The sequence below is a fragment of the Canis lupus genome, chromosome 1, assembly GCF_011100685.1.
Source record: "Canis lupus familiaris isolate Mischka breed German Shepherd chromosome 1, alternate assembly UU_Cfam_GSD_1.0, whole genome shotgun sequence".
NCBI lineage: Eukaryota > Metazoa > Chordata > Mammalia > Carnivora > Canidae > Canis > Canis lupus.
In genome coordinates, this window is record NC_049222.1 from 76,470,711 (window position 1) to 76,493,023 (window position 22,313).

Sequence of the window (22,313 nt, forward strand, 5' to 3'; positions counted from 1 at the left end):
GTTTGGTTTTCAATTACAGTTCAATTAATAAAAAAAACTTTTAGTTCTGCTGTAGAAAGAATAAAGATTTCTAAAAGTCTTGAGCTGAGAGTTTAGGACTCTCAGTGTACCACTGCTTTAAGTGGTCCAGGTTTTTTTTTTTTTTTTAAGTTATCTCTACACCCAACCTGGGGCTTGAACTTACAACTATATATGCAAGATATATAGTTGCATCATGAGTCAGTCAAATATCCCTAAGTGGTCCAGTTTTATTTTATTTTAATTTGTTTTCTTCTCTTTTATTTTTTTTTAGTGGTCCAGTTTTAAACTCAGCTCTTAAGTTCATTCTTTGAATTCCTCTTGCTTTTCATATTAGTTTTTGAACATGGCCGCTTGGTTTCCCAAAGCCTTGTCTTCAATGGATACTTTAATTCAAGTGAATATATATGGTAATTTATCTAGTTTTTTTCCATATAGGCCAACGAGTATATCTTTATGCTAGCTGAACTCAGCCTTCATCCCAAATCTGGTCAGACAACCAACCCCAGATTCCTTTTCAATTCTCATTTCCTCAAAATACTGTTGCTTGCAATCCCACTTAGGGTGATCTTTCTTCTATCCTCTTTCCTACTGTCCTTGCTGGTCTAATTCTGCTCCTTGAAATTTGAGATACCAGTTTTGGGGTATTGAGCATGACTCTTTTGAAGCCAAAGTGCCATTATAATAAGGATGGACAAGTAGCCTCAAAAGAAAAGCTTGGACTGTTTTGGGCGGTGACTTTTCTTTGATCTCCAGGCTATCTTAGATCTGTTCTTGGGTTAGGAGAGATGATTCAAGCCCAGTAGCAGTTGGGGCTCATCATTGCCACTTCATACATGCATATGGGGCTTCACAGACTATAATCTATCTCCCACTGGCCTTGCCTCATCACAGTATCTCAGCCACCTGTGAGATGTGGAGACTAGACACTGATGTGCTCACCTTTGAAGCTGAGAAAAGAAACGTGAAAAGGCTTTCCCAAGGTCGCAAGGGTTGACCAGGAGCTAGAACAAGAATCAAATCTTCATCTTCCCAGACACTTCATGCTGACCTCCTTGGTAGGCCCTGCTCTAATATTCACCAGCCCAGGGCAAGAGTACACACAGAGGGCCACATGCTATTATCATATTTAAAAGCAATAATCAAGCTATTGACTGTTAAATAAAACATCTTCCTATCGTGACAAATTGTCATCATTTGGAGTTTCCAGAAGCAGATACTGAGGCTGAGTTTGGCTGAAGGGTATTTACTAGTGAGCAACAGGGGGAAGAAGCAAAGAGTAGGCAGAGGGAGAAGTTCAACTGCAATGTGGGTGCCGCCAAGCCACGGCCAATCCCAGGGGGTGTTCTAGAGCACACCCAGCCCATCAGATGTACCAAGGTTAGGTGAGATGGCTGGGCTTCACTCCCACATTCTCACCTTTGGTTGAGGGGGATCTGTCAGTTGCAGCAGGAGGTGACAGCTGGGCAAAGTTCTTCCTCTAACAAATATTCCTTAATACTGACTTGAACATGCTGACCAGCTCAGAAAGGGCAGGAGGATGAGTAGCCCTTCTCTTCCTGCTCCCAGACGTGCCTGACCCCACATCCAACATCCGCAGACCTGCCTCCACAGACGGCCCTTGGTCACCCCTTCGGCCTATGGGTATACCTGAAAGGGGTTTGATCCACCCTGGGGAAGACACAGGGGCAGCAGGTCCTCTATCCCTACTACCCTGGCAGTGGGCAGGGAATTCCAGGGTCCCCAGTACCCAGGGATTGGTCTAAAACAGGAACAGCCACATCTCTATTCCTGGGCAACGGAGCTGGGAGGGGAGAAGGAGGAAGGTCCCTAAAGGGGGCGGTGCAGGATAGAGACCCTCTTACCGAGGTCTAGGGTACTGCTTCCACAGATCATATTGAGATGTTGGGAGTTATAAATAAGAAGTTGCTTAAAGAAAGCTCTGATTAAAAAAAAAAATTTTTTTTAAAGTAAACGCTACCCCCAAGGTGATGCTCGAACTCACGACTCCAAGATCAAGTGTAGTTTGCTCTACTGACTGAGACAGCCAGGCACCCTTGATTTTTTTTTTTTTTTTTTAAGGAGATGAACTCCCAGTTAATATTAAATAAAGGCTTCTAAAAATACCCACGAGTACTAGAGATCGTTACTATTAGCCGTATTCCTAGGGTAGCCATACCAGGGCCTCACGCCACTTTCGGGGGGGAGGGGGCTAGTCCTTGGTCCAACCATCCCCTCGCGCGGCGGAATCGTCGCTGCGGGCGCAGCTCAGGCTCGCCCTCCGCCCGGGCGCGGCCAGGTCCCCGGGGCAGAGCCGAGCAGGGCGCTGTCGGGCGCCTGGGGAGCCGGGGCAGGGACGAGCGTGACCAGGAGGAGCCCGGGCGATTGCGGCCGGGGAGGGAGGAGGCGGCCGGGCCCAGCCTGACGCAGCGGCGGCGGCGGCGAAGCAGGCCACTGCCAGGCCCCCGGCCCCCGGCCCCCGGCGCCAGCCGTCCCTCCGCCCCCGCCCCCGCCTCCCGCGGCTCCCCGCGCGTGGGAGCGAGTGCGTCGCGCGGCCGCCCCGGGTCACCGGCCGGGCACCCTCTGCGCGCTAGCCCGGGCGGAGGGAGGCGCAGGAGCGCGCGACGGGCGGAGGCGGGGAAAGGAGCGGGCGAGGCGGAGGCGAGGGAGGGGAGGGGAGGGGAGGGGAGGGGAGGGGCCCGCCCGCCGCGCCCCGGCCGCCCGGCATGTGTGGCCACAGGCGCCCGTCGCCGTCGCTGTCCCGGGGCTGAGCCGCACCCGGGGGTCCGGGACGGTGCGTGCGCGAGGGTGTCGGTCCGCGCGGGCGAGCGCCACGCCGGCCCCGAGCCTCCCGCTCGCTCCCCCGGGCCGCGGTGCATGTTCGCCTCCTGCCACTGTGTGCCGAGAGGCAGGAGGACCATGAAAATGATCCACTTTCGGAGCTCCAGCATCAAATCGCTCAGCCAGGACATGAAATGCACCATCCGGCTGCTGGACGACTCGGAGATCTCCTGCCACATCCAGGTGCGGGCTGCTCGGGGCGCGGGCGCGGGCGCGGGGCCCTCTGCGGGTGGGCGTGCGCGGGCCGGGCGAGAGAAGCCGTGCGGGGGCCTGCTGGCGAGCGAGCCGGATTTCTCTCTCCCCGCCCCGCGAGCCTGGGAGCCCCAGCCAGCGCAGGGCGCGTTAGCCGCGCCGGGGCCCCTTGCCTGGCGTGCAAGCTGCGCGCACGTCTCGCTGCGCCTAGGCTGGGGGCGCGGGGCAGCTGCCTCCAGGGAGAGGCCAACCCCCCGATCCCCTCCCCCGCCAGGAAATGGGAGCTCGGAGAGCCGAGAGGGACACCTGCCTGTCGCCCATTCTTCCTTCCTCCCTTCCTCCACGTGGAGAAGGCATGCACAGCTCGGCTTCACTCAGCTCTCTTGGCGCCCGGGCTCCGAAGGTGCCCTCAGCCCGGGGGCCCGCTTCACTCCCTGCCGCCCCCCTACCGATGGCCTTTACTCCGCGTGGGGCGGCGGGGAAGTTTCTCGGGAGTGAGAGAGGCTGGGCAGACCTGGGCTTCGGGCTTCAGCCTTCAGGGATGGGGCGCGCGCTGCGCGGAACTGGAGCTACCCCACAAGGAATCATGAAATCGGTGTGTTTCAGAGAAAGGAAAAGGGCTGTGAGGCCGGCCGGGAGGGAGGGAGCCTCGCAGGACCTGGGTCCTGGGAAGAAGCGCCCCTTGGCATGTGGGTAGACATTGCTCTTGCCCAAGTTGGACAAAGCAAGAGTTCTTTGGCCGAAGGTAGCTTTCCTGGCAGCCTCCTCCTCGGGTTCGAAGTGCTTTTGAGCTTGCAGGAGATGTAGTGTGAGCTGCAAGGGTGTGTGTGTGTGTGTGCGCGCGCGCGCGTGCACTTTCGGTGCGCTCTCTCCTTTGACCCACTAGGCGAGCACAATCTGGAAAGGTTGTGTCAGGGCTCAGCACGATTAGCTTCTGACTTTTAAATCTATTTGCTTATTTATCTCAGGGATTTCCTCTTCTTGCCTACCTGAGTCTTGAGGCTTCAGGACTGAGCTGTTTTTTGTTTGTTTGTTTTTGTTTTTTGTCTTTTTTTTTTTTTTTTTTTTTTAAATACAGAGCCCACTCTGCAGTTCCGTTGAGAGATGAATGGAGGCAGCGTCTCTCAGCGGCAGGAACAGGTCTCTGGGCTGTGTTAACCCCAGATGAATGAATGAATGAAAGGTCTTTCCCATTTGTTTGCCATGGGAGTTTGTGACACAGAGACAGTGGAAACTAATTTGTAAGCAGACAGTAGGACAAGTTTCAAAGGAATGTGGTGCCCCATTATCTCCCAGGAGAGTAGGCTCCCAGTGAATTTTCTGGAGGATCTTGAATTTCATTCTGAGCTAAGCAGCGCTGCTAAACTTAATAATAAAAGGATTAGCAGGTTAGGCAGTTTTTCTCCTGCCACAGGGTTGCACAGAAACGTTCTGCATGTACTGTCTTGTGATCTAGAGATAATTGTGCACTTTGCCTTAGGTTCTAAAGTGGATGTACCGTACAGAGCATTTCACCCATATCGAATATGTAATAAATGGAGGAACCAGCAACAGAGAGTGAGGGATTTTGACTTCTCCTCTGCTCTGTCCCTCCTCTGTGTGTCCTGTCCTGTCCCATTTGGAGTTGATACCACTAGGTTTTATCCCCTTCGGGACTTAGTCTTTCTTAGAATAGATAAGCAGTCCCCAAAGGGCATGTATTTGTTGTCTGGTGTCCTGGGAAACAATAAATTATAGCTGGTCTAATAATAGTTTGGAAAGTTACAGTTTGTATGGCCCAGCTGGTGCCAAAAAGGTTAAAATGCTATATTCCAAAATGTTGATTTTTGGAATTTTTTTAAAAAATCAAACACTTCATTTTGTGGCATATCTTTTTTCTACTCCTTCTGGCCCCAAATGGTGATTATTTCACCATTAAGATGAATGGAAAGATCCTATATTGATAATTTTGGACCTTATCTTCCTAGACTTTTTCAAACCCAGGAATTTGAAATTGCACTACTGGGTACAGGGTCATAAAAAACTATCCAATTGTTTAAAGTTAGAACAAAATGGTATTTTGAAAAAAAACAAAACAAAAACAAAAAACCTTTTGGAGTCACCAGTCCATGCCCCGGGGAATCCATCTGTTCTTCCTTCCTTGCTTGCCTCTTTCCTCCGTTCCAGAAATCACAAAGGTAAACGAGTATGTGGACTGTCATACAGTGTCACACACATCCTCCCTCCATAACCTGCATGAAATGAGTTATGGATTTTTTTTTTTCAAAACAACAGCTTTTAATTATTCTGTTCCAAATTATATAATTTACAGACTTTCAAAGAAACCACCTAGTGGCCCAGTCGCAGCCGCCTGGTATCCACTTCCAGAGGAGATGCTGAAAGTCACTTGCCCTGTCTCTTTCCAGAGTTTAGGATGTTGTCACATGATGTCATTAGGGTGTGAGTGTTTAGGTCTGAGGAAGAGGAATTCCAGATGAACAGGGAGCCTAAAGAGAGGGCAGGGCACCAGAAGGCTGCCTGGGGGAATGGAAGGAGTGACTGAATACTCCTATTGGGCTTTTCCAGCTGAGCCAGCCCTTGTAGTCTGGACAGTGTAGAAGGACATGAGGTAACTCTAAGTTCTTTTATTCAGTCTTGCTGCGTCAAGTAAAGTGGAGTCCGAGCCATCTTCCTCATTCTACCCACCTTTTTCAGATGTTGGCATGGTTATTCACAGCTCCTTCTAATGAACTTGTCATTTTTCAATATTGACTTTTATTGAGTAAAATGTAAACTTTTCACATTGTACATTCTTTAGCAAAGGCTGGTAAACATGGTTGCTATTATTGGAGTTGGCTGGGAGTTCTGATTTGTGTTTGAACAGAAATCGTAGCATAGTGCTTAATACATATTAGGCATTCAATTCATATTTATAAATGTAGATTGAATACTGTCCTTTGTAGACAGTTAAATCTGTAGAGTAGGAACATTTCGTGGTGGTGCTAGTTTTTTGTTAGGGATTCCCCAATACCTAGGGTAGTACCTGGCGCGTAATCATATTCAACAAACACCTGTTGATTGAATGAGTGCCCAGTACTTAATCTAGCTCATTACCTATCAGTATGAGAGTAGCATGACAACATTGATTGGGGATCAGGAGATGCATGGTTTAATTATGTTACCATGCAGTTTGTGACATTGAGCGAGTCACTTGACATTTGGAGTCAATGTTTCCTTTCCTCTTTTGTAAAATAAAGGAGTTGGGTTAGATGGATAGTTCCAATTTAATAAATCTAATTTAATTACTACCCAGACCAGTTGCATTTGAGTGAAACAGTGTTGTTAATGAGGTGATTGGATACGCATTATTTCAGGATTTTCATGTCTCCATTTTATTGATGTTGTATTATGGAGTGTCACCTCAATTCTATAGATAGGGAAAATAAGGGTGAGAGAGATAAAGTGATTTGGGTCACCTGGCAAGTAAATAGATTAGAACCCAGGTTGTTGGACTGAAAATCCAGAGTTCTTTCTTCTCTGTGGCTACCTCTTGAGGCTTAAGAGGTTTTGCCAGCAAGTAAGAGAGTAACCAAATTAAAGTGGTTTAAGTAATAAGTATATTGTCTTACCTAATGAGAAGTCCAGAGGTAGGGTAACCTCAGGGTTGCTCAGCGGTTCTGCATGGACACAGGTGCTTTCCATCTTCCCACACTGTCATCCTCAGCACATCAGCTATATTGCATAGAGCGGTGATTCTTATAAGGTGGCTGCAGTAGTTGTGGATGTGAGTCAGGCACTACCATTTCCGATGTATAAGAAGTGGTGCCTCCTCATGCATTTCTTTTTGTCACAGAGGAAGACCTTTTCTAGAGGCCGCCATCAGTCTTCCTATCAGATCTTATTGGGCAGGATTGGATCATATACCCATGCCCTACCTGCAAAAGAGTCTAGGAATATGTGCATCTGGTATCTTGGCTCTTCACTCCCTATAGTAGGAGGTGGGGTTTGGCATTATGGAATCAATAGAGAAGTGTGTGTGTGTGTGTGTGTGTGTGTGCACGCGTGTGTCTGTCTGTGGTGAAAGGCAGAGACATCTGTTGGCTAAGCAAGCAGTGGTATCTTTCAGAATCAGTCAAATTGAGTTATAATTATTATTACAATAAAATTGTCAGGAAAGTTTAATAAGATATTATCTAAGCCCTGGCTTATTATAGGCAATCTTTGTGTGATCAAATTCCAGAACAAGAAAAATTGTTGGATCGTTCTTTGTTGTTTGTGTTGTTAAATATCACTTTGGTCCTTACTGAACTGGTGGGTTCTGGGTAGTTCTGAGTCATCTGATATAGAGCAGGCACAGCTGGTAGAGCTCTACTCTTGTTGAAGTGGCCAAGATGAAGAGGTTGAGAGCTCATGTTCTGGAGCACTACTCACTTGGGTTGGAACCCCGGCTAGGCCACTGACTAGCCAGGTGTCTTTGGGCAAGTCACTTTACCAGTTTGGGTCTCAGTTTGCTTGCTCATCTGTAAAGTGGGGATTATAATGGGCCAGACCTCATGGCCCTGTTGCGATGCTTGGTAGCTGGCCCACAGTAAGAGCTGAAACAATATTGACTGTTATCTTTCTATTATGTGGAGGTATGTTTGAGGTAATTTAGCAGGGAAGCTTTGGCTTAGAAGCTAACATCTTGAAGTCTAAATTCCATCATTCTATGATGGTGTAAGACCTTGAGCAAGTCACTGGGCCCCCCATTGTTCATCTGTAAAATAGACACAATAGTTCCTCAGTTGCCAACCTCCACTGTGTTGTTGAGATGATGTATGTGAAAGCATGTCATAAATGTCAAAATGTCACCCAAAGGTAGAGCACCATTCTTTAAAAAAAAAAAATCTATTTATGAGACACAGAGAGAGAGAGAGAGAGAGAGGCAGAGACACAGGCAGGGGGAGAAGCAAGCTCCATGCAGGGAACCCGATGTGGGACTCGATTCCGGGTCTCCAGGATCAGGCCCTGGGCTGAAGGCGGTGCTAAACTGCTGAGCCACCCTGGCTGCCTCTAGAGCACCATTCTAATTAATTTAGCTGGTGGGGCGGGGGTGGGGGAGCAAGTAGTTTACTGATCTTTGAGTTTCTTATCTATTGGAACAGGAACTGAATGATCACATGCAAACATTTTAAATATCAGGCCCCATGGTGATCCTGGTAGTGAATTCCAAGTGAGGTCCAGTTGACAGCCACACCTCTTCTGATAATAAGGACAATCCAACACTTTTCTCTATCAAACTCATCTAGAATGCCATTCAGAGTCCACTGAAAATCGGACACAAAAGGAATAGCAGGGAGAAACACTTTGTTAAATACCATGGCCCAGCTCTGACGTTTTTAGGCCTAGATTATATGGGCCAGGTCTTTGTATTAAGTATATTGTGGAAAAAAAAACTAATGTTATTTCAATGGTCTGCTAAGATCTTATCTCTTGATGTCCTCAGAGCAAAGGTGAAGTGTATTGACTGCAGAGAGAATGTAATCCTGTTGGCTCCACATCATTTGGACAGTCTATCAGCTGGGTGCTTGTAACTACATCTAACAAATTCTAATTCAGACTAGTTTGAACATTAAGAACATTTACTGGCTCGTATATCCTGAAGTCTCGAGTGTAGGGCTTCATTCAATGACTATTCTGCCTTCTGTAAGGCTTTATCTTCAGACAGACTGACAGTGAAATTGTTATGGTAGTTTTGATCCTCACATTTTCATGGGGCCTGCTTCAGAGGCAGAGAGAAACTACTTCCAATTTAGAATTCCCAGCAGATGTCCTGCAGCATTCTGATCAGACCCAAATCACATGCCCACCCCTGAACCCAGTGACTGTGATCAGTCGGAGGGAATGTACCTTCCCTCAAAGTGAGCAGAACCTGGCCGTGGGACCTCAGCATGGCATCAACTTCCCTCCTGGTGGTGGTCGGCATGGGGCAGGGTTCAATGCCTAAAAATTAAGGCTCTCTTGAGAAGGAAGATTGGGGGTGTGTAGAAATGGCTGATAGGAGGATAACCTGTAATACCCTAGAATATCTGGATAAACCCTAGAATAGTTTTGTCTGGGTCAGTGGTTCTCAAATTGTGTTTTGGGGACCCCTGGGGATCCCTGAGATCCTTTCAGGGGGTCTTCAAGGTTCAAACTATTTTCAAAGTAATATTAAAATAAAATATTGTTTGCCTTTCTTGGGTAACAGTTTTATTGAGATATAATTCATATATCACAAAATCTACCTACCTAAAGTGTACGATGTTGATATTTTCACAGAACTGTGCAACTATCACCACCATCAGTTTTGGAACGTTGTTACCATCCCCCAAAGAAACCCAGTGCTTTAGCAGCCATTGCCTCATTTCCCCCTAAACTTTCCAGCCCTGGGTAACCAGTACTACTTATGTCTCTATAGATTTGTCTGGTGTGGGCATTTGATAAAAATGGAGTCGTACAATATGTGGGCTTTCATGTCTGGCTTCTTAGCAAGTTTTCAAAGTTCATCTGTGTTGGAGCATGGATCAGTACTTCTTTCCTTTTTATTGCTGAATAATATTAATAATATTCTATCGTGTGGCTAGATCACTTTTTATCAATTCATCAGTTGGTGAAAATTTGAGTTATTTGCACTTTTTGGCTGTTATGAATAATGTTGCAGCGAACATTCCTTTAAAAATTTCTGGGTGGACACATATTTCTTTTGTGTGTATATCTGGGAATGAAATTACTGGATCTGTGTTTAACTTTTGGAAGACCACCAAACTGTTTTCCAAAGTGGCTATGCCATTTTGCATCCCCATCGGTAGTGTGTAAGAATTTTGATTTCTGTACATCTTTGCCAACACTTGCTATTATTTATCTGTTTGATATAACCATCTCAGTGGGTGTGAAGTGATATCTTATTGTGAGTCTGATTTGTATTTCCTTGATGGATAATGATGTTGAGCATCTTTTCTTGTGCCAGTGGGCCACGTGTGTATCTTTTTTTGGAGAACTGTCTATTTGGATTCTTAGCCCATTTTTAAATTGGATTGTATTTTTATTATTGAGTCATAAGAGTTCTTTTTATATTTTGGATACTTGTACAATACATGGCTTGTAAATATTTTTCTTCTTCTGTGGGCTGTTTGCTTTCTTGATAGTGTTAGAAGTTTTAAAATTTTGATGAAATTCACTTTTTTTTTTCCTTCTGTTGCTTGTGTTTCTGATGTCATAGCTAGGAAACTATTGCATAATTCAAGGTCATGAAGACTTATGCTTATGTTTTCTTTTAACAGTTTTATAGTTTTACATTTAGGTTTTTGATTCATTATTGTATTAATATGCAATTCATGTACCACAAAATTTACTATTTTAAGGTATATATTTCAGTGGATTTTAGTATATTCAAAAGGTTGTCAATCATGACTACTCTCTATTTCCAGAAGACTTCATCTTCCCCCGAATAAACTTGTACCATTAACAGCCCAAGAGTATTTTGGTTCTAATTCCATTGTACGGAGAAGGAATACAATTCCATTGTATTTTGGTTCTAATTCCATTGTTTGGTTCTAATTCCATTGAATGGAATACATTCCATTGTATGGTTCTAATTCCATTGTATGTTTAGTTCTAATTCCATTGTTTGGTTCTAATTCCATTGTATTAGAATGGTTCTAATTCCATTGTATAGAGAACCGAAAGAGTATTTTGGTTCTAATTCCATTGTATGGAGAGTATTTTGGTTCTAATTCCATTGTATCCAACAATTCTCTGACACCACCTACAACTACAATTCAACTCCATTTTGACACTGTCTACCTGGAGGTAGCATCAGATCCCACAGGCTCAGTCCCACAGGACCACCACCACTTTAGAGGCCAGTCATGAGGCAGGCTTCTGACTGACTGGCTGTAGATCAGAGGTCCCCAAGACCTCCTCCTTGAATTTGATTAATTTGCTAGAGTGGCTCTCAGAACTCAGAGAAACATTCTACTTACTAGATCACAATTATTATAAAAGGATGTAACTTGGGAACAGCCAGTTGCAAGAGATGCATAGGGCAAGGTCAGGGGAAAGAAAGGGTGTACTCTCTCCAGGAGTATTGATCTCTAGGCACCTCTATGTGTTCACTAATCCAGAAACTCTCTAAATCCTGTCCTTTTGGGTTTTTATGGAGGCTTTATTACACCGGCACAATTGATTAAATCATAGGCCATTGATGGTTGAACTTAATTTCCACCCCCTCTCCCCTCCCTGGAGGTCTGGGCCTCGGGACCTCTACTCACGTGGTCGGTTCCCCTGGCAACCAGCCTTCATCCACAGGGGATTTCCAAAAGTCACCTCATTAACATAACAAAAGACACATTTCTTGCTCATGTCACTTATAGGAAATTACAAGGGTTTTAGGAGCTTTGGTGGGGAAATGAGGACAAAGACAAAATATATATTTCTGATTATAATTCACAGTAGCACACAGCTACTTCTTATCTTTGATCCAATTTGAGTTAACTTTTGTATAGGGTGTAAAGTAGGGGCTCCAAATTTATTCTTTTCCACGTGAATATTCAGCTGTCCCAGCACCATTATTTGCAAAAACAATTTTCTTTCCTGCTGAATTGTCTTGTCATCCTTTTTGAGATGTTGTTTGCTTTTCCACTATTGTTCTTTCACAAGTGTGCAGTGGAGTTTTCCAGAGGCCGGATGATATGTGATATAGACATGCAGTAAATGTAGAAGCAGATGCGAGAATCTACCTGTCTTCTTTTGAGCCAGGCATTAATGTAAAACAAGGCTACTTTTTCATTAAATCAGTTATTAGTTTGTAAATACAAGTTATTTTTCATAAAATATGCATTTTTTGTTAACGTGCAGTGGTTCATTATCTTTACATGAATAAAAAAATTGATATTCAAAATAATTCGCGGGAAACTGATATATCTGACACAAATAAAAATTCTATCGCTCCTCCAGAGTGTAAGGGAAATTTGAGGCCAAGAAGCTTAAGAATTGTAGGTTTTGGTGACTCTCAATTTACTGGATGTCTTGAAATATTAAAAAAAAAAAAAAAAAACAACCAAATAAAACAACTCCCAGTGCATCTTGGGAGATCTGAGAGATGCCTGACAACTTACAGGTATTTGAAATGATATCAACTAAATGATATCGACTAAATCCATTGTGTACATCCAAGGAAAATTTGTATATGTGTATTTGGAATTCTTAGTAGTAACCATATACTTCTCTGTGTGTGTATGTGTGTGCGCATGTGTGTGCAAGTGTGTGCATATGAGCATGCCAATGCTGAGAGAAGGACAAGGCCTGGCTCCACTGTGGTGAGCATTTCCCAGCTGTACTTGCTCTCCAGCTGAATCTTTCACCTCCAACAATTCGATGAAGCCAAGTCTTGAGACCCCTCCTTTGATTGTTGAAATTGTAAAATAACAATGCATTAAGAGTTTAAAATGTAAAGTACTTGAATGCGTCCTTCAGTGGTTACGTCCTTTTCTGAGTAGGCATTTTGGGGAAACTTAAAAGATTGCAGGAATGGAAATACCAGAATGTGTCCTGCAGAAAGTCTAATACGAGATTCATGGGCAGGAGTGATAGGCATTTGGTACATAGCCCGGCTTCCTCTTAGTTTCCACTTTAGGTGATGAAGGATTCAAGTTGCTTCTATGAAGTAGCAGAGAGCTAGACATGGAGTCTAGAGATGGGGAAAAGTGGGATTATGATGAGGAATCCTTAGAACAGGTTTTGCAACTGAGAGCTGAACTTAATTCAGACTCAGAGGAGTTGGTGTTCAGCTCTTGGGAGGGATGTGTAAATGCTTCTTGGTCTCTGATATTGTTGTGGATCTTTTGTGCTCTTGTTAAAATGCAAATTCTGATCTAGGAGTTCTGGAGGAGGGCCCTAGAATTCAGCATTCTAACAGGCTTCCAGATGCTGCTGTTGGTCTATGCCCCACACCTGGAATAGTAAGGTGTTAGGGGAATTTATCTGTTTCATAATAAAGTTTTTGATTTTCTTGAGTGTGGGGACTTTTTAGCCTCTCCCTTGATAAACATTCACCCAGCATGTTTCCCTCTGTAGATGGTAAATCAATGTTTAAGTGAATGAATGAATAAAAGAATCCATCCAGGTACATGTATCATGATAGACTGAAATACTGATTATACACTGATACTGGGGCTGGCATGATTCCTTTTGATTCCCAGCTGCAGCCAAATCATGAGATTGTTTTTCAAGCAGGATTTCCTCTGATGGCCAACCTGAAGTGCTGAACATCTGATAGCACATGGGGGCCCAGGGTTAATAAGAGACTTCTTGTCCCTCTGGACCACACTTCCCACTCTTGATTTCCCATATCCTGGACTCTTAGTGGCATTGCAGGGGAATTCTGGCACCTTCTTGGCACAAACAGATCATTGTGTATAAGCTGGCAGTGCCTACAAGCTCCCAAAGGCATACGGGACCCAGCTGTCCTTACTTGCGGAAGTGACCCCAGGGGACAGTGACCCTAGATGACAATGAAAAATACATTTGAGGTGTAACATAAGCTCTGGTAACAAACCTAAGCTGTTTGTTTTGGTGGCTTTGCCTGAAGATTCAGGAGGGAAATGAGAGGATAACTTTAGGGGGAAAAAATTATTTTGAGAGGAAAGAACAATTGTATAGATCAAGCAATTATGTTTTCCAAAAGTGAATTAATGAAGTTTTTTTTTTTTTTTGAAATAACATCAATCTTATTTAATAAGTACAGAGCTGGGAACTAGGTAAGGAAAAAATAATGAGCATCAAGAAGCTCCCAGTCATTTGGGGGAAGAGAGACAAGATAGTGGTACAGGGACCAAATGACAGCTGTAGGGATAGGTATATGGAAGTGGCAGACCAGGAGGAGGTAGGTATCTATATTAGACTGGGGCATCAAAAACTATTTCTGGTATAGACAAACTTGATTAATAATTAAGGGACAAGTGGAAATCAATTCTTTGAAGAAGGAGAAAAAGGCATTTCAAGTAAGGAGAGCCTCTGCTTGATATAAAACCCTGAACATGAAACAGCATGATCAGATACAGAAATGAAGGAAGGGAGGATTTGGGATTCAGTCCCAAGAGGTTGGTTTCCGTAACAAACGTAATGGCCATGCCCCCCCCCCCCCAGGAAAGACAGACCTGGCCACATAATTTTTGGGACTCAGGGCAAAGTGGAAATATGGAACCTTTTGTTCAAAAATAAAAAATTTCAAGAATGCAGTAGCAGACATTTAAACCAACTGTGGAGCCCTTCTAAGCATGGGCTATTCATCCATGAAGCTGGCCCTGAAAGGACTAAATCAAGGAGAAGCAGGTTGGGGGAGGAGATGATGAGATTCATTTTGGGCTTTTAACTTTGAGGAGTCTGGAGAGTATCTTAGCAGAGAATTCCCAGTAGATACCTGGAAATAAGCAAAGAAAGTCAGCATAGAGGTCTGGCATGGAGACACAGATAAGGGGATACTTAGTGTTCATGCAATTGGTAGTAGAAGCCATGTCGGTGTGTGAATGAAACCATCAGGATAGGTCCTTTTTGTCCATCTTTCTGCTTAGGGCATCCTTGTAGATCAAGCCAATGGATTCTGAGCTCTGAAATTCTTCCCAAGAGTACTTGATCTTTTTTTTTTTTTTTTTTTTGTTAGGCAACTTTGACCAGAATAGGAGCATCTCCATTTTCTTCTGCAACTAGGACAGCCAAAACAGAGTTACCGGTAGAAAAGCATTTTTCTGCTCTTCATCCTCATTTCCTTGCTTGGACTATCAAATGAAAAAAGTCCTCTCTCAGCTGGAAGGTTCTGAGTTACAAAGCATAGGATTTGCACTCTAGGAAGTCACCCTTTGAGACAACGTCATGAACATTAAGTAGATAATACATTTTAAAATCTTATCAACTTGGTACAAAATTGAAGTAAATGTGTTATATGAGGAGCAGTTTTTAAAGTTATGCTGTAATAATTTAGCTTTTATTTAATATTAATTTATATCTTGGATATCCCCTCCAGCAAATTTTGTTTTCTAATTAGTTCCCAGGGGATTATTGTCAATTTTAGTTAAAGTAAATTCAAGTTCTGTAAAAATCACTCCAAAAATTAATCTAATCTGAGTAATGCAATGACCTGGATGTTAGGTGTAACATTTTTGTCTGAATGTATATCTATGTATCATGCTGAAGTTTGAAGTATGATTATTCTGTAACAAGGAAAAGCAATTAGCACGGAAGAGATTAGGGTTTGGTTTATTATGTCTCCCCTCAGAGATGTAATTTGTTGCTTTGAGCCACGAGGGCTTGCTGGTAAAACATTGGCCTGGAAAGGATTGCCTTGACACACAAACTGAAGATTCAAACACAGTATCATTTACTAATGGATTGGCAATAAAAATAAGTAGTCTTAAACTATCAGCAACTCATTAGACTTATTAATAAAGAGAGGACAAAAACTTAATTAAAAAAAGATTTTATTTATTTATTCATGAGAGACACACAGAGAGAAACAGACACATAGGTAGAGGGAGAAGCAGGCTCCCTATTGGGAACCTGATGTGGGGATTCAATCCCAGGACCTCAGGATCACAGCCTGAGCCAAAGGCAGATGCTCAACCACTGAGCCAACCCAGATGTCCCCAAAAACCTAATTAATAGGCTGACTGATGAGTCTTCCTTGATGTCAGTAGTTCAGTTATTTTTTGGGCTGGTCTACATACCTATGGATGCTCATTGTTCTGAACATAATGCTAGTCCTTGTGATCTGTGTCTGTATGTAGGTGTTGCCTGCAATGTTATGGTGGTGTGGAGTATTTATTATTCTTTGTTTAGTAGCATCCTTTCTCTTCCTTCGTATGCTGCTTGATATTCTTGAGTAGTATGTTAATAATGTGCATTAGCTAGTAGATTAAATTGAGATCCAAAGAGGTGATATGATTTGCCTAAGGTCACAGACTTAGCAAAATTAGGATGAGGTCTGGTGTCTTGAGTTTTAAGTTTGCTCCTACTATATTAAATGCTATCATTTTGTCTTTGAATCTTCTTTAGTAGTCGAAGTGATACGATTCTTTTTCACTGACAACTTTTTTCTTTTTTTAAAAAATTATTTATTTGAAAGAAAGAGCATGTGAACAAGGGGAAGGGCAGAGGGAAAAGAAGAGAATCTCAAGCAGACTCTGCTTGGGTGCAGAGCCCGTTCTGGGACTTGATCTCCTGCCCCTGGGATCATGACCTGAGCCCAAATTAAAAGTCCATTGCTCAACCAACTGAACCAGCTGGGTGCCCCTAACTGGCAACTTTTCTAATAGCAAAAGGGAGAAACCATACACTGACCACATTTCTGGATGAAAAAAGCATGTTGATTTTTTAAAATTGTCATCCCAGGACACAGTTTTAGTTCTTCTCTATTTCTTTTAGTCAGTGTGTGGGTCAGTGGATGTCCCCATGAAAATTGTGATCAAGTTATCATGTATTTATGAGTATTTTGCCGTATAACATACTAGATCATTGAAAGATATCTTTTCTTTACACATTTGGCTTGGTATAGACATTACTTGTAGTTTGAAATTCAAATTAACTTCTAAGAAATTGAAAGGAAAAAGAAAGAGGAAGGATGATGTCAATATTCTATATGTTGGCAAATTGAACACCAATAAAAAATAAATTTATTAAAAAATAAATAAAAGCCTTCCTAAGGGGGGAAAAAAAAAGAATTTTCTTTCTATCCTCCACGGTAATTTACCTTGTAGTTTTGAGATTGGCTTTGAGAGTTGAAATCTTAGCAATCCCAGACCATGGTATTTAGAGGACTTCTGGAAATATATGAAAACAAAGTGTTTGATAGTTAGGCACTAGTCACATCCTTTTCAGGCTCTCTTTGTTTTGAAAGCTGAGGCAGTATAAAATCTCTGGAGTCGGGGTGGAAAAAACACTTTGTACCACCTGGAGCCTTGTCAAGGATGACTTCACCTTTTGTGCTCCCAAACCTCAAGGGAGATGTGCTTCTGCTGAGGGGCAACATGGCACGGGGGTGGTGGTGGCAGGGGCACCTTGGATGGCACCTTTTGTCTCCGGTTTTGGAGACATTATTTCTCCACCAGGTGTAGGTGGCAGCTTCTTGGTTCAGCGCTGATTAAAAGGGAAAAAAAGGGAGAAAAAGTTGTACAGTAATTCAAGGGCAGCCATGAGGTCTGAGAGTTTGCAGTGCCAGCAGCAGTGTGGTAATTTGAGAATAGCAAATTAGAAGAACAAAGCAGATTTTAATCATATGCCACAGAGAGGAAGGTGGTTTAGGTTTATCTCCAAATTGTGCCTCCATTAGAGAAGGGGAGGCTTTTAATGCTATTATCCAATATTTATTGTTAAAGATTTCTTTCTTCTTTTCCCCCAGTCTTTCTTTAGTATACTCACTAGGTGGGGAATGCCAGCCTTTGTATTGAGTGGTTGTTAAATATAAAGCTCTTTTTTTGGTGTTACTGGAAATGGAGAGAGACAGGGAAAGAAAGAAACAGGGAGAGACAAAGAGAGAAGGGAGAGACAGAGAGACAGAGAGAGAGGTTACAGGAGAGATGTTGATTTTGAAATCCCTGGTCTTTATCCTTTAGAAGATTTGGTCTGAAGGTAAAATTGAATATTGAGAAAGCATCTCTTCCCATCCATCCATCCATCCATCCATCAGCCCTACCCACACATTCATCCATCCACCCACCTATCCATCCAACAAACATTTATTGAGCACCTCTGCTTAAACACTGGCCTGAGTATTAGAGATACAGAGATAAATAAAAAGTATGGTCCTTTGCAGTCTAATGGAGAAGATGCACATATACATAAACAGACTCAAGTCGGTACTGCTATGATAGAAGAACACCCATCAGGACATTGTTGGAGCACATAGATGAGCCAATAGGAGGGCTGAAGTGCAGCTTGGGGAAGGATGTGTCCTTCTTTTAAACTCTGGTTGCTCTCCTCCAAAGTCAGTACTCCTCAAAAGGATGTTCTTTGAAAGGGATCACTGATATTTTCTTACTCACATTTACTTGTAGATAAGAACATCTTAAATAACTTTGCTCTTCTTGCAGATATCTCAGCAAAAATTGTACCTTGCTCTAAAATATGATTTCGGGGCAGCCCAGGTGGCTCAGCGGTTTAGTGCTGCCTTTCAGCCCAGGGCCTTTCCACGGGTCCTGGAGACCCGGGATCGAGTCCCACGTCAGGCATCCTGCATGGAGCTTGCTTCTCCCTCTGCCTGTGTCTTTGCCTCTCTCTCTGTGTCTCTCATGAATAAATAAATAAAATCTTTAAAAAAATAAAATATGATTTCAAGAGAAGTCACAAACTCCCTTCACTACTTCCTACCAACTTTTCACCTGCCAAGTGTCTCCTATAGAGAAATTCTGGAGTAGCCACTGGGGCTCCTAATCTAGCCTAAGAAGGACAGCAAAGGTTTTCTGGAGATGACATCTCAAATGGGTCTTAAAGAAAAGGTAAGCATTGTCTAGCCAATAAATTGGGGGAATGTGTTCAGAAGGGGTAAAGCGAGGAAAGAAGGTAGAGGGTTGAGAATAGGTAAAGGCATGGTGTTTATGGGAAGCTAAAAGAAATGCATTATGATTTTATATATCCACAGAGAGGTCTATACTATGCAGTAGAAAGTTGGCAATTACCTATTCAGACTGTGTAGACACTAGAGTGGAGAGTTGGTGTTTAGAAAACAATATGGCTACTGTTTACTAGGGGATAATTGAGATTACCCCATTGAGGTGTAGTTTGCTTGGGCCACAATGACCTGGAGAATTGTTTTGCAGCTCAGCTACACTTCCAGAGCCAGAGGCAAGACACATAGGGTGTTTTATCTCAGGCTTTGAATGCCTCAGTGCTTCTTGAAAAGCACCACCATTTTTCCCCCTAAAGATTTTATTTATTTATGATAGAGAGAGAGAGAGAGAGAGAGAGAGCGAACGAGCGCACTTGCAAGCTAGCACAAGCAGGGGGAGAGGCAGAGGGAGAGGGAGAAGCAGAATTCCCACTGCGCAGGGAGCCCTATGTGGGACTTGATCCCAGAACCCAGGGATCCTGACCTGAGCTGAAGGCAGATTGTCATCTGACTGAGCCACCCAGGTGCCCCTGAAAAGCGCCACCCTGAGGAACACTAAAGTTTTCCAGTTCTTAGTGAAGGTTTTAAACTTCTATGTGTCATTGGGGTGGTGATGGTACCATGGCCTTCAATGAGCCCAGTGATAAAGCAAGTCTTTATTAACTGGAAATCAGGAAACTGACAGACCTTTCCAAGGCAACTCAGCCCATTAACTTATGGTGGTTCTGAGTCCAGCCAGGGAGGGCCTGATGGGAGTCATTGTGGGGGCTCCAGGAAGTAAGTGCTGAACACAAATGAGATGCGCCTGATGCACTTTGGACATGCACTGTCCCATAGAGCTTTGGTGATGTTGAAACTCTTACATCTGTGCCATCTACCTTGGTAGTCACTAGCCTGTGGTGGCTGTTGAGCTGGTAAAATGTGACATAGGTGCCTGAGGAACGGAACTCCGATGTTATTTCATTTTAATTCATTAAAAGTCCAAATATAAATAGCTCCACGTGCTCGTGGTTATCATACTGGACAGCATGGTGTTAGCATCTTAGTGGCAGTTAATTAAGAAAGGAGAGAGGAATTGAGAGTCGAGCAGGGGAGCAGCACAGGAAAAAGCCTTTTTCCTTGTCTCTATATACTTCTGTACCATTTGAACTTCTGGTCGGCTTATGTTTTTTTACTTCTGTAATTTTGAAAGCATAAGACATTTTGAGGAAGATCTATGTGCCTTTATTCTCCCAGAGCACTTAGAACATTGGAAAGGATTTTCGATTTTTAGTCCAATGCCTATATCTTTCTCAGGAGCCCCTGCGGCCCAGAGAAGAGAAAGCTCTCACCTGGTGAGTCACCGAGAGGGCCGGGGCCCAGGGATCCAGACATCCATTCTCATCATTCTCCTGACTTTGTGATAAAGCATGGTTCATGTGAGCTTGGTCAGTGTTGCTGTTTTGCCTCTGTACCTAGAAATAAGTGACATACAATGACTTAAGTTCGAATTCTACTGTTCATTGCTGGTATATAGGGAAGAGGTCGACTTTTGTATGCTAACCTTGCATTATTTTCTTAAGGATTTTATTTATTCATGAAAGAGAGAGGAAGAGACATAGGCAGTGGAAGAAGCAGGCTCCCTGTGGGGAACCTGATGTGGGACTTGATCCCAGGACCCCAGGATCATGACCTGAGCCCAAGGCAGACACTCAACCACTGAGCCGCCCAGGTGCCCCTTAACCTTGCTTTTTTGTCAGTGCTTTCAGATTTTCTATGTAGACAATCATGTCATCTGTGAACAAAGACAGTTTTATTACCTCCGTCCTTCTTCTTTTGTTGCCTTTTTGCATTAGCAAGGACTTCCAGTACAATTTGAAAAGAGGTCCCAAGAGGGGACATCCTTGCCTTGTTCCTGATCTTAGTGGGAAGGCTTTGAGAATCTCACCATTGAGTATGATGGTAGCTGTAGGGTTTTTGGTAGAGCTTTTTTTTTTTTTTTTTTTATTAAGTTGGGAAAATTCCCCTCTATTCCCAGTTTACTGGATGATTTTATCATGAATGGTATTGGATATTGTCCAATGCTTTTGCTGAACTGATGGATAGGATCATGTGATTTTTCTTTTTTAGTTTGTTGTGACAGAATACATTAATTGATTTTCTAAAGTCAAACCTGCCTTGTGTGCCTGGGATGAATCCCAGTTGGTTATGGTATGTACTTCTTTTTATAATTGTTGGATCATCTAGTGATTCAGACAAAATTAAGTCCTGAAACTTGTAATTATTGATAAATAAACAGCACCTCTCAAATCAGCAGTTTTCCCTCCATCATTTATTTTAGAGATAATATATTTTATCTTTAATAATTATTATAGAATACATAGTAAAAGTTCAAATCATGTAAAAGATTACACAATGAAATATAAACCCTCCTACACCTCACCTCAGATGTACTCCTTAGAGGTCACAATTTCTACTGACTTTTTTGGTACATCTTTCCAGAATTTTCTGTTTCCTTTCAGAAAACGATATTTATTAGAGAGTAGTGACAACCCATTGGGGTTTAGTTTGTGTGGGCCACGTAACCTGGAAAATTGTTTTATAGGGCTAGCTTGGCTACACTTCTAGAACTAGAGGTAAGACATTTTTTTTTTCTTCTGAAAAAAGAAGAATTTTCTGCTCTGAATGCTTCCAGAAATGTTGGAGCCATTTAATGTTTCTCTAAGCTCCTTTATTCCCTTTGGTGGGCTTGTGTGTATGTGCTGTACGGCAGATAGTCACATTCGGGGTTGGAGTGTCCTCACCTCTTCTTCCATCTTGTTATTTAGTTCCCTCCTTTGCAGTGTGACTGGAATAAATGCTCTTCCCCCTTCTCTACTCACCTCCCTGTCCTGCAGACTTAGGATGTCTTCAAAGATAGACCTTTCCTCCCAAGGGCTCTGTTTAAAATTCTACGCCCTTAGTGATGTGTGAAGAACAGTCAGAGATGTTGAAAGACATCTGACGTGTGACATTCCTCCCAGAGAAATAGTTACTTACTTAGATCCCAGAGGACCCTGGAGAAGAAAGGAGGCCTGGCCTCTGGGAGGAGGAGAGCCAGAGAAGGAAGAGATTTACTCAGGTAGCCTGGGAGTGTGACTTGCTGTGGGCATATCGGTTGCATATGTGACCTGGATAGACTTTGTGCTCATTTTTGCTGGAGGGCTTAGAAAGATTTCCCAATGGATCAGTTGATCAGCCAGTAAACATTTAATAAAGCCACAAAATTTTATTGCCCCATTGCACACATGAGCTGAGCCTTCTTTCTAAAGTGACACTCCAAATCACGTTGCTCCTGGTCAATTCATAAACGCTGTGGTGGTTGGGTGTGCTCTCTGGCTTCCCTACCATACTGGCAGCTTTGTGAGGGCAGGGCTGCTGCTGTATCCCCGTGAACATGTCCAGTGCCTAGGACATTGTAGGTGCTAGGTACAAATGTTGATTAGCTAAAAGAAAAAATAAGTGAATACACTTTACCAAATCATAATGACAGTGATCACTACCATTTGCTGAGCACTTACTGTGTGCTGACCCCCTTGGCACGCACCTTTTATCTTATTTAATCCCTATTTAAAGGTTAGGAAGATGAGCCACAGAGAAACATCCTGTCCCAAATCAACAGCCCGAGTAGTGGGCTGAGATTTGAACC

General features: G+C 43.3%; 1 protein-coding gene across 2 annotated transcripts in view; it reads left to right on the forward strand.

The window, feature by feature from the left end:
* The first annotated feature begins 2,758 nt into the window (after nucleotides 1-2,758).
* FRMD3 (FERM domain containing 3) overlaps nucleotides 2,759-22,313 on the forward strand; it is a 293,422-nt gene continuing 273,867 nt past the window's right edge. For both annotated transcript variants that reach the window (XM_038526989.1, XM_038526988.1), the window contains exon 1: nucleotides 2,759-3,042. In XM_038526989.1, the coding sequence (XP_038382917.1) occupies nucleotides 2,896-3,042 (147 nt within the window). In that variant the 5' untranslated portion in view covers nucleotides 2,759-2,895. The remainder of the gene's footprint in view (nucleotides 3,043-22,313) is intronic.